Source organism: Vombatus ursinus, unplaced genomic scaffold (genome assembly GCF_900497805.2).
Source record: "Vombatus ursinus unplaced genomic scaffold, bare-nosed wombat genome assembly UNPS02014768.1, whole genome shotgun sequence".
Lineage (NCBI taxonomy): Eukaryota > Metazoa > Chordata > Mammalia > Diprotodontia > Vombatidae > Vombatus > Vombatus ursinus.
Window position 1 is genome coordinate 35,108,458 of NW_020954546.1, and position 12,858 is coordinate 35,121,315.

General features: G+C 47.9%; 1 protein-coding gene across 1 annotated transcript; it reads left to right on the plus strand.

The window, feature by feature from the left end:
• The first annotated feature begins 859 nt into the window (after positions 1-859).
• On the plus strand, positions 860-9,280 carry LOC114042833 (methanethiol oxidase). Its single transcript, XM_027861572.1, has 12 exons — positions 860-919; positions 3,205-3,258; positions 3,577-3,689; positions 3,896-4,081; positions 4,626-4,746; positions 5,934-6,116; positions 6,464-6,642; positions 7,383-7,461; positions 7,560-7,681; positions 8,016-8,108; positions 8,371-8,489; positions 8,813-9,280. Exons 1-12 carry the CDS (start codon positions 916-918, stop codon positions 8,973-8,975), a joined length of 1,416 nt encoding a protein of 471 aa, XP_027717373.1. The 5' UTR covers positions 860-915; the 3' UTR covers positions 8,976-9,280.
• Positions 9,281-12,858: the final 3,578 nt, after the last annotated feature.

The window sequence follows — 12,858 nt, forward strand, 5'->3', positions numbered from 1 at the left end:
ACTATTATTGTCATTATTAACATTACCAGGAGTAGCCCTTAGGAAGCTACTGTCTAGGTTTGAGTGACCCAGGGGCAAAGGAGAGTGCTCCCATTTTACAGAAGGGAAGAACAAGACCAGTGAACTTAATTGTCTTGCCACAACTAAGCCTGGGGAGTTGGCAATGCCCTCCATACCTCATCCCCTAGCCCTCAGGGAACTGAAGAAAATTGGGCTGGGAGATGAGGGGGTGGCAAATACTTTTTCTTATACTTCCACCTCCTGGAAGAGGAGAGGGTAATAAAAATGATAATAATAGGGAGAATTCTCTTTCTCTCCATTTCAAAACCCAACATTAACCCTTTTGTGGTCAGCCAGAATCTGATCCCCTCTGCCTAGCCCTGGACTGGGGGTAAAGGTGGGAGGGAGAGTAAGATGCTGGCAGGTCAGTGGAGGGCAGCAGAGCCTGAGCATGAAGGGTGGACGTTAGGCCTGTTCTCTAGGCAGTCTGGATCAAGGGAGGAGGAGGAGGAGGAGGAGGAGGTTCTGCGGGGGCCAGAGGGCCTGGGATATAAGAACAGAATCTGAGAGAAGAGCAGATGAAAGCAACCTATAGCCATGCCCTCCAAAACACAGAGGAAAACCAAGTGTGACTGTGGATACATTTCCATGCAAGGGGTCACTTTTCCTCCTCCTTCTCACTGCCCCTTCCTCCACTCCTTTAATTCAAACAAATTCCAGAAAGTCCAACCACTGAGGGAAAGTCCTGGCCAGCTAGCAGCTGCCTGTGCTCCTTCCCTCTGGCCCTGGCCCGGTGCCAGGGTCCTCCCCTGCCCCACCCCCCATGAGTTACATAAATTCCCTTCCCTCTGCCCCTTCCCAGTCCATAACTGCAGCCTCTACCAGCCACAGCCAGACTGCAGAGCAGAGAGCAGCATGGGTAAGAGCAAAGCCACTTTCCCCCCTTCCCCTGCACAATCATAGACACCAGGAAAACCCAGAGGAGCCTGGGCCCTAGCCTTTCCTCCCCAAGTTATTCCTCTCTCCCCTTCAGCCAATGCCTTTCGTTTGTTAAGGCATTCTGTGGGTATTAAGAAAGACAGAGAAGAGCGTCCTTATCAGGCGCGGCCTTTTCTTTCCCTCCCACTTCAGCTGGGCCTGGGATTCCCAGATTATGTCCTACCTACCAGTGTTGCATTCACCACCATTACCCTTCTGAAATTATTATCAACTCGACCACAAGGCTACCCATTGACCTTACGTTGCCTCAGCTGGGTGGAAAAGTAGCATCAGCAGTGTACCCTCTCCAGGGTCAGTGAACCCAAGAATCATACCCTCACCCCTTCCAACGCTGGCTCTGGCCAGCTCAGGCAGCCCAGACACCCAAGGCCATTTAGGGAAAAGAAATCAGTGGCCAGTCCTTATAAGCTTCAAGTATCCTTCCCTTTGTCCAAACAGTCTAGCCCTGACTTATTAGCCCCATCTAGTAGATAGCACCAGGCAACAGAGTTTTTGTCACCACTATGAAAATGGTACATTCTTGCCCCTAGCAGCCTTAGCTATGTGGGCTGGATGCCTGTCGGTATGCCTAGAAGGTATTCCAGTTGGGGATTTCCTTGGGTGCTCAAAGACCCTTTTTTAACATGATGGGGTGGGAGGACTGGAACTGAATACTATCTGGAACCTCTGAAAGACTGATGGAGGAGGAGCTAGAAGGGAATGGAGAAACCAAGATGAGAAACTATCATTCCTGCTCTCATGCTTCCCTACCATCTTGGAGAGATCCAGTCTCTTCATGACTCCATTTGGAGCGGTTCGCCATTTCCTTCTCCAGCTCATTTGACAGATGAGGAAACTGAGGCAAACAGGGATAAGTGACTTGCCCAAGGTCACACAGCTAGTAAATGTCTGAGGCCAGATTTGAACTCAGGTCTTCCTGATTCCAGGCCCGGCACTCTGGACACTGTGCCACCTGGCTGCCCTGCACCCTGGAGAGGTTTTTTGTCTCTGATTTTCTCCAACTCCCTTTTGATCTTTTGTCTTTGTGTCTCAGTATTTCTGCCTTTATATCTTGGAGTCTCTGCCTCTCTCTCTCCTTGTGCCCAGGGCTCTCCCTGGTATAGTGCTAAACTATCAGCAGAGGACCATAAAGTGGCCAAACGGGTCTCCTTAATTCCCTCCTCTGTGGTCCCTCCCAAGCTCCACCTGAGTAGGATATTGCCAAGATCCAGGTTCCATTCTGGACCCAACATCTCAGTAGTTCTTTTGCAGCTGTTGCCTTGCTGATGCGCCACAGGTTTACCAGGTTAACATCAGGAGAGTCAGAGTTGTAGGGATCCAATGAAGAGCGTCTCTCACTCTCCACCAGCTACCCCTCTGGAGCAGAGACCAGATTAGCTGTGATGCAAGGAGGTTTGAAGCAGGACCAGCACCCTTCCTTTCTTCTCTTACCCTCTGTTCTACTCCAGAGGGTGCTCTTTCTCAATTCACAGCTCTTCTCTCCAGTCCTTTCAGGCTTAACTCCAAATGCCAAACTGTGGGGTACCTAGCAGCTGCCTAAGTGGAAGTCTCTGCCAAAAAATAATTCCTTTCCCCTGGAATCATTTGGGAATATCTCATTCCTAACTCTACTCCAATGATTTCCACCACTGCCCTCCCCATAAACAATACCACAGCTTTCTGGGAATATCTACTGGATGTTACCCCTAAACTGCAGCAGCCCCTTAAACCTCACAAACACGGCTGGACTCTCCCTTTAGAGGCTACTGTATCCGGGCTTCTAGTTATATAATATTGGTCTTTGCCAAGAAGTCTCAGGGAGGACAGAGTATTGCCTAACCACACCTGACGTGGGTCTGTCTTAGGAGTTTACTATTGTGTGCTCTCTCCCAGCTTGGAGAGGATTACTGAGACTCCTCAGAGACACTTTAGGAGATTATCAGCAGAAAAAGGTTTTCAGTTTCCTGGATCCTGTCCCCTTAGACACATACATACACGCTCAATCTCCAGTTTATACTTTCCTCTCTCCTCTCCTGACATTCTAGTAGAGAAGGATGAGCAAAGGGTGACAATGGAGGAGAAAACAAGGGGCAAGTGGGGAAATTGAGTCAGATGCCTGTGCCAGCTGAGCAGGTGACACAGGGTATGGGGTAAGCCTGAACTGATGTCTATAGTACGGCTATAGAGTAAAACACCTCTCTAATCTTAAATTTGTTTCTTTCACAGCTAAATGTGAAAAATGTGGACCTGGCTATCCTACTCCTCTGGATGCTATGAAAGGCAAGTGGATCTACTCCCCTGGGGCGGTCTGGGAGTGGTGAGAGGTGCCAGTAGTCCCAGCACTTGCATGTTCCTTGGAGAAGCCAAAGGGACGCTCTGCCTTTGGACTGTTAGGCACCCAGCTGTTACTGTGGGTGCAGCACCTCTGCTGAATGAGCAGCATTTGGCTTGGTGTTCCCCTGCCTCTTCTCTGGGCTCCCCACCTATTCTGGTCCCTTCCTGTCCCGCTATGGTGCCAGTTCTCAGACTTCACCTAGTTCCCGCTGCTTGCTAGGTCTGTGTAGGTTGACTCCCATTGTTTATCCCTTGACGTATCAGGACCCCGAGAGGAGATTGTCTACCTGCCCTGCATCTATCGAAACACAGGCATACAGGCACCTGACTACCTGGCCACTGTTGATGTGGACCCCAAGTCTCCTTACTACAGCCAGGTGAGATTGGGTGGCGGGCATCAGGTGCCCCTCCCCCCACCAAGGTGCCATCCAAACACTTGCTATACCCTTGTCGTCTTTTCTCCATCTGAGTTGCTCCAATTTGGCGTCTCAGTCGGATCTCACCTCTTTCTCAGTTTGTGGAACTTTTGATAAACCTCCTTCCTCCTTCCCCTACTCAGCACTCTTCCCCTCTTTGCTCCCAGGTGATACACAGGCTGCCAGTGCCACACCTGAAAGATGAGCTGCACCATTCAGGCTGGAACACCTGTAGCAGCTGCTTTGGAGACAGCAGCAAATCCCGCACCAAGCTCATCCTGCCCAGCCTCATTTCTTCCCGCATCTATGTGGTGGATGTGGACTCAAATCCCAGGGCCCCAAAGCTGCATAAGGCAGGTTCCGTTCTCCTCTTGGCCAGGACCGAGTATCCACAATGTCTCACCTTCCCTGTTCTGCCTGCCCCCGGCCCTCTGTTCCTAGGGGAAAGGGAGAATTCCCCCAAGTAGATTCCATGAGCTCTCTTTCGTGGGAAGGAGGAAGGAAGAAAACTAGATCTTAGAAGGAGGAGACAGAGGAATAGGAGAAGCCTGGGATATCCCCATCTGGGGAGATCTCTCTGTACAGGATAACTGGGGGCATAGAAGATGGCCAACGATGGCCAAGCACTTGTATTTCCTCATGGGTGGGGCTAGGAGCCACTGGGCTTGTAACGTAGCAGTCCAGGCTTCCAAGTTCTGTTATGCCCCCCCTCCAGAGAGAGGCAATCACTAGAACAGGAAGGGGAGTTTCTGGAGGTACGTGCCTCACCCCTACCTCATTTCTCTGAAGTATGTAAAACCACTTTTTGAATAAGTTGAAATAGGGAAGACATGAGGACGGTGAGGAGAATGCCTGAGCCACACGGCTGCCGACTCCCTAATCCCAACTCTCGTCCAGATTGTGGAGCCCACAGAAGTGATGTCGAAGTGTGACCTGGCCTACCTACACACCAGCCACTGTCTGCCCAGTGGGGAGGTGATGATCAGCGCCCTGGGGGATCCTAAGGGCAATGCTAAAGGTACCAGGGCTGCTGGGATATGAAAAGGAAGGGATCTTGTGCGCCGGGAATCTCAGCATAGGGCAGAGACCAGCATGTCTAGGCGGGAGTTGCAGAGGTAGGGTGAGGGCTAGGTTCGCCTCAGGATGTTGGGGAGCACTCTAAGCTGCTTCTAACATATTAAATGAATGAATGAAAAAGCTCCAGAGTGCTTCCTTATATGCCAACCACTGTGCTGGGTGCCAGGGACTCAAACAGAAAAGACAGGCCCAGCTTTCAAGGACTTCATGTTCTAATGGGGGAGACAATCCAAAGAGGAAATTTTGGCTCCAAGTCAGATGGAAAGGTCCCATGGTCCTTAGGGTGCAGCAGCAAAGCAGCGGTTAATGCATCCTCCTGAATGTCCTTTCTATTAATAAAACTCCATTTATTTCTGGTGTTGAACATCTGAGAGTGCCAAGCACTTTAGTGGTAAGAGCTTTCTCCTCTGGGTTTTCAGTCACTGTGGATGCTGAAGAGGCAGGTGTTGGGCCACATGCCCATGAGGATTGGTCCCCTGGGTGATGGCCTTGGGATTGTGTTTTGGCCTTTCTTTGTATTCCCGGTGCTTTACACAGTGCCTGGTACACAGTAGGTGCTTAATAAATGCTTGTTGCCTCAACTTGGTCTGGTAGGCACTGCTCTTCCTGGGACTTGAGTTGACCTGCCTCAAAGTGGGAGTTAGGGTGGCAGCAGGAATAGTGGGTTCCTTCTCCATGAAGGTAATGGAATGCTGTGATGAAAGGGATGTAGGGAAGATTTCCTATCAACTGTGACCTTGGTCAGCTCATTTAACTCCTACAGTCCTGTTTCTTCATCTGTAAACTAGAAGCTGGACTACAAAGTCTTAAGATTCTAAGAATGGGAGACCCAGAGTAAGGGCATCAATCCTTTTAGCACTCAGTATATGTGAAGAACTACCTACCTTTAAGGGCCAGGAAGCAAAGGAATGATAGCATGGTGCCAGGGACCACATACCATTCGTTTCCTTCCTGAAACCTCTCAATTTACAGAACCAAGATATTGCAATGTGAGGGGGAAGATGGTATTGGGAGATAAACTATTGGGGATCTAATGCTGCCTGGAAGTTATGTGCATATGGACAGGGCTAGTTTCTGGGGTGGGATGGGTGTGCGTGTTAACCTCTCTGTAATGTCTTCCCTCCTCAGGAGGGTTTGTACTGCTAGATGGGGAGACATTTGAGGTGAAGGGGACATGGCAGAAGCCTGGAGGTGCCGCTCGAATGGGCTACGACTTCTGGTATCAGCCTCGGCACAACGTCCTGATCAGCACTGAGTGGGCTGCCCCCAATGTGTTCAAGGATGGCTTCAACCCTGCAGATGTCTCTGCTGGTGAGGGGTCCGTCTGTATGTTTCATGCCTCCTACTCTGACTCCCTACTTCCTCCTGAACCCTGGATCTCATTTCTTAGTCCTTCCAATTTTTACGTTCCTGAATAGCAGGCTCTTGGGGACAGGGTCTAGGGGGTGCTGAATGTTCTTTCCTCCATCCTAAACTTGGCTCTGATTTCCCGTTTTCTCTCTTCCTAGGACCTTTTGCTCCCTGCTTCCAGCTTCTTGCCTTGGTCTTTAGCCTCGATCACCCCTGTCCTCTCTCAGCCCTCCACCCCATGCTTGTGTCCTGATAGCTAGAGATTCCCTGCCCCTCCTCTCTGTGCCCTAACCCTCCATCCCTCTCAGGGCTGTATGGGAGCCAGATGCATGTCTGGGACTGGCAGCGTCGGGAGCTTGTACAAACTCTACAAATGCAGGATGGGCTAATCCCTTTGGAGATCCGATTCCTGCATGACCCAGCTGCCTGCCAGGGCTTTGTGGGGTGTGCCCTCAGCTCGAATATCCAGCGCTTCTACAAGACTGAGGTGAGAGGAATGCTACTGTGCCATAGGAAATGATGAGCAGGCTGGCTTTAGAAAACATGAAAAGACTTGCAAGACGCAATGCAGAGTGCAATGGGCAGAACCAAGAGAACACTGCACACAGTAACAGCACGACTGACTAAGCTGTTCTGAGTAATCTGATCACTCGAATCAATCACCCGGGACTTAGGAAGGAAAATGCCACCCCTCTCCAGAGAAAGACCCGATACATGGAAGGAGGGGTTGTATGGTTCCACATACTGCTGTTGGTCAGTCATTTTCCGTCATGGCCGAATCTTCGTGACCCTTTTTGGGGGTTTTCTTGCCAAAGATTCTGGTTCCACATATACATCTATATCAAATGTTGGCCTTCTCTAACGTGGGCTTGGGAATGAGGGAGACAGCTCGGAAATCAAAATGTAAGGCCCCCCCCATTTTTTTAAAATGATGAAGTGAGGCACTACCATCTCCATTAACCTTCATATCCCTCATTCTCAGACTCCTATCAAATGGTTCCACGAGAAAACAAGTCTACAGCTGCATCTTCCCCACCCCAACCTGCACGTCCCCATGGTCGTGGTCCTCTTAACATACTCAAAACCCAGACAACACAGCAGGTGTTCAATAAACATTTGGTAACCAACCTTTCCCTTCTTCCGATCTGAAGGGGTCTGAATCTGTCTCAGTCTCTCCCCACCTCTCCTGGTTCCTGAACTCTCTGGTTCTCTTTACCTCTGATACAGGGAGGGAAGTGGGCAGTTGAAAAGGTGATCCAGGTGCCATCCAAGAAAGTAGAGGGATGGATGCTGCCTGACATGCCAGGTAACACCAAGGGGAGGGCTGGATGGAGGCATGGGCATGTTCCTGCTTCCTGGAGGTGGGGAATCCGGGGATCAAGTCATCTTTTTCCCTCCCCTCAGGCCTGATCACAGATATTATCCTGTCACTTGATGATCGATTCCTCTACTTCAGCAACTGGGTGCATGGTGATCTGAGGCAGTATGACATCTCAGACCCTCAAAAGCCCCGCCTGACTGGACAGGTTGGAGAGCTGGGGGAGAGACCCGTGATAGGGGAGGCAGCGAGGGATAAAGTAGAGGGAAACCAAAGGGAATGAAAGTTGAGGAAAAGAGGAAAAAATAAAGGAAAAGAGGATGTGATTAGGGGTGGGGGGGAACAGGACAGATATTTGAGAAGGCAAAGGAATCAAGAGAGAAGGAAAGGCAAGAAGCCTAGGAGGGATGGCAAGGGAGAGTGGAAAGGGAGCCCCAGGGGCAAGGGTAAGTGGGACAGCTGTGGATATTGGGATCAGTGATCTGGACACAACTCAAAGGTGTGGAGAGAGCAGTCACCTGCATCACCTCTCTCTGGATCAGATATTCATTGGGGGCAGCATTGTTCGGGGAGGCCCAGTGAAAGTCCTGGAGGATAAGGAATTGAAATGTCAACCAGAGCCCTTGGTGGTCAAGGTAAAAGCACCCCATCCCCTCAGGAATGAAGATCTCCCACAATCCCCTTCCCAAAGGCCTGGGACCCTGACATATGAGCAGTTTTCCTCTAACCCTAACCCTAACCCTACTCTCCCTATTCTCCCACAATGACCCTCCCAATGGCCCGGGACCCTGACATATGAGCAGTTTTCCTCTAACCCTAACGCTAACTGAGTAAACCTAACCTAACTGAGATATATCTCAGCAGAAGCTATCAGAATCTTTGTGCTCCTTCCCCTAGGGTAAGAAGATTCCAGGGGGTCCCCAGATGATCCAGCTCAGCTTGGATGGAAGGCGTCTCTTTGTCACCACCTCCCTGTACAGTGCTTGGGATAAGCAGTTCTACCCTAACCTCATTAAGTAAGACCCAGCCTCTCTTCCCCAATCCCTGTCTTTCCCTCTCCACCACCTCCAAGGAAACTCCTTTCCAAGCTTCTCTCCCAGCACACACTCCCATATCCTTAAGTAGAAACTCAACTCCCATGATCATCCTGAAAACTTTCCCCTAAACACCATCCCACATAAGTCTCCACTGCCAAGTTGGGGAGAAAAATTCCCATGGACTGGTTAGTAGGGCAGAGGTGAGGGGGGAGTGAAAAAGAGAATCACAAGGGTTGGAGGAGACTTGACTTTCTCTTTATCCCATATATCTTCTCATATCTCACATATCCCCTTTCTTCCAGGGAGGGCTCAGTGATGCTGCAGATTGATGTAGACACAGAAAAGGGGGGCCTGACACTGAACCCTGACTTCCTGGTGGATTTTGGGAAGGAACCTCAGGGCCCAGCTCTAGCCCATGAGCTCCGCTATCCTGGGGGTGACTGCACCTCTGACATCTGGCTCTGAAACCTGCCCCTCCCCTACTCCTGAGCCTACACTCCTCCGGCTCTGTAAGGCCTAGGCTTCTTGGTAGAGGCCTCTGTTCCTTTCCAAAAGCCTTCTGGCTTCCTTCCCCATCCTGTCCCACCACAGCCCTTTAGAGAATCTAGTCTGGAGTCTTGAGAATTAGCTCCCTCTTTTGGATCCCTAATTGTGTTTTGCTCATTACCTGCTATTTTTATATGGCTTCTTGGCTGACTTTAGTGTTGCCATTATCTCCCCATCCCCCCACTCCCAGGTGGTGGGCATTAAAGAATAAACTGAATACTTTCCTTTGAGTCTTTTATAATTGGGGGAGAGAGGCATTTGTCGTGGTACATTCCCAGCAGGGATGGCCCTTTATGCTTAGGGTAAGGAAGCATACAAGAGATTTATGAGCTTGTAAACCTACCTCCACTTGTACATTATCTGTGTCTAGTTAGCCCACGTGATTAGAACGGAGTGCTAATGAGGCCAAAAACCACTGATGCATTAATTAGCTTTACTATCTTCCACAGCCAGAGTCTACCACCCTTCTACTCCCAACTAGCCACTGATGAGGTCATTAGGGGATAAAGAGGAAGGGCTGTCCCTGTTGAGATAGTATTTGATGCTGTTTCCTCAGGTGGAAAATGAACAGTACACATGCTTCCCACTATTCTCAATTCAGGATATATTTATCAAGTACGGGGGATGTAGAGACCAAAAAAAAAGTCTCTACTGCCAGGAAAAATACAATCTACATGTGCAGGCACACAATATAAACCAAATTGAAAAAGGAGAAAAGAATTTATATGTAAGTTTCTACTACTGTAAATGTGCATGAGGCCAGAGGGACTATTCTTTAAAGATCAAAGGGGCAGAAACCAATCATGCAAATTGACCTAAAACTTCATTGTTCTGGTGAAGGATTTTCTGCCAGACCAACCCCTGTCACCCTCTCCCCCCATCCCAAGCTCTCCTCTTCTTCTTGAACTTGACTCTGAAGAGACCCCTAGTCTGTGTCACTGGTCCAGAGCCCGAACACCTTCCCAGAAGACCACAGAGAACCCCCAGCCAAAGGACTTCCCACTGGCCCCAGCCAATGGATTGCTTAATGAGCCCTGGAAGGGCACGTTGCTGAAACCTGTTCACCAGACTGGCACTTGGCCGAGAAAACTACGTTAGGTTTAAATAATTTCTTCACTCACTTTGTAGGGTCTCCTTTTATCAGTTGTACTCTCCCTCCAGCTCTACTCATCTCAATTAAGAATATCTGTCATCCTCAGGACCCTCACCTTCAACCTGTTCTCGTTCAATTTTCTCTTTTGCTTTGGGCCTGCTGGGGTTATAATTAAGGAACCTCAGGAATGAGGCCATTGATTCAGACTTTAGATACCAGACTAAAGACCGTGCCTCTTGGTAGAAGCTTCATTTTGAACTGACTAAGTCTCAGAACTGGAAATGATTTGATTGGCTCAGATTACTGCAAAACAGAACCACCCCTCTGTGCTGAATTCATAAAAGGGAATACACTGTGGCTAAGACTAACAGGGTTTCCCTTCCCTGAATAGAGGGGCCAGTCAATGCTGAGAGCAATAGATAGCGTTATTCACTGCGTTCAGGGGAAGATCGGGTAGTTTAACTGACGAAATCAAGGGGGCAATGGAGGGGGAGATCCTGGCAATGGAGGAGCTCGTCCTGAAGCAATTAGGGCGATGATCAGCATTGCCTGCCACCCCACCCCAATCTTCCCCTCCACTGTAATAGCTCTTTCTTCTCTCTTTTACCTTCTACCCCATTCTACCTCCTCCTTCCCCCTTCTCCCAATACATCCCTCTTTCTCACCCTTTAATTTTGTTTTTTTGGACATCATCCCATCATAGTCAACTCACACCCATACTTTCTGGCTATGTATACTCCTAATCGTAGGACAATGATCAGAAAAAAGAATTCTCTGATTACTTCAGTTAATGAAAATATTTCTTGTTCAACTTTAACCAGCTAGAAAGGAGAACCCTTAAAGGAAGTGAGTGGTCAAAGGGAGACTAAATGGTTTTAGGAAAATGAGTCTCTAAAGATGTACCAAAAGTTAAGTTACTATTGTTCTATTTGACAAAGTAAACTATTAATTTAACTTTTACCTTACTCTGAGCTCTATAACTATGTTTTATCATAATGTAAAATTTTCCTTGTTCAAGAATCCTAGGGGCAGCTAGATGGCACAGTGGATACAGTACCAGCCCTAGAGTCAGGAGGACCTGGGTTCAAATCTGGCCTCAGACACATGACACTTACTAGCTGTGTGACCCTGAACAAGTCACTTAACCCTATTGCCTAGCCAAAAAAAACAAAAGAATCCTATAAACTGTGGTTTTAAAATGACATGTATTAGATAGATATCTAAGGGGACTATGTCATTTTGAACATTTCTTTTAAGTATATATTTAGAATAAAAATTAATAAAAATTTGTTTCTAGCAGGCTTGTGTCTACAACACAGAGTACAGTACAGTTTTTCTTCCACACTCCTATCTATACTTGTTAAAATCCCACTTAGAGTTGAAGCACAAACCTCTCCTTTTTCTTATTTAAACTAGGAGGGGCTTTAGAAAAACTGACACACTGATGCTCTGTTAGTGGAGCTGTAACTTGATCCTACAATTCTCGAAGAATTTTGAATTAGTCAAGAAAAGTCAACACACACAAGAACAATATATACAAAAGAACAAAATATACAAAGGTAGTTTAGAACCAGTTTGTATAGGGCCTTAAATGCCAGTCTGAGGAGTGTTTATTACAATAGTAATAACCTTTTAACTGGTTGTCCTGCTTCCAGTTTCTCTCCTCCTCAATACCTCTTCTCTCCCTCTCCTCTCCCTAACACTCCTTCTATACAATAGCCAAAATGTTTCAGCCCAAGATGCCTTTCAGATCTTGTAAATTCCTTCCTCAGAAATTTCCAGGGGCTCCCTACAATCTCAGCAATAGAATATATACTCCCCAGCCTGGCATTTAAGGTTCTATAAGGTCTGGCTCTAACCCACTTTTCAATTCTTATTTCACATTACTTATAGGATCAAAGATTTAGAGTTGAGAGATCTTCTAACCTCACCCCTCATTTTACAGATAAGAACACTGAGGACCAGAAAGGTGGATTTGATGAGATAGTTCTAAATCATCTGCCCTTCCTGCCCTAACTCTCAATAACTTTTGATCCCTGTGCCCTACTAGTCATTTTGTACTGCGTATCAGAAGCTGTATCCAATTTGTGAAGTAAGAGATGGGGAATGGACATTGATTGGCCCTGGCTAGTCCCATCGCCTGGAGTGCCTAAGACAAGGAGGAAACTAGGATTAGTTCCTATCTTCTGATCCTCATCTTCCTATCATGGTCTTCATCTGTGTCATCTGAACTGCCCCCTGTTGTAGAAATGACAGACCCAGGTGTCCTTACCCATCAACAAGAAGGAAAAGAGAGCTTAGTATATAAGTATGGATTTAGAAGGACCTTAGCAGTCATCAAGTTTGACCTCCTACTTTTATAGATGAGGAAATAAAAGCTAAGAGAGATTAAGTAACTTGCCCAGGGTCATACAGCTAAGTATCTGAGACAGGATTCAAATCTGAGTCTTCCTAACTCTATCAAAATCCTCTTGTAGTGCCATCAACAAACTCCCTTCTTCTTCTTCCTGTCACAGCCTGAAAATCATCACATGTGAAGTCTCCATTACATATGGAGATAAGTAGGAAAGATGTTTCAGGCACAGGGAAAAAGTCAGGGCAAAGGCTTGGAGATGGAAGATGAAGTGCCATGTACTAGAAAGAGCCAACTAGTCTGACTGAACCACAACGTATAAGTGAAGGGGTAGCTCTGGAAAACCCATCTGGGAC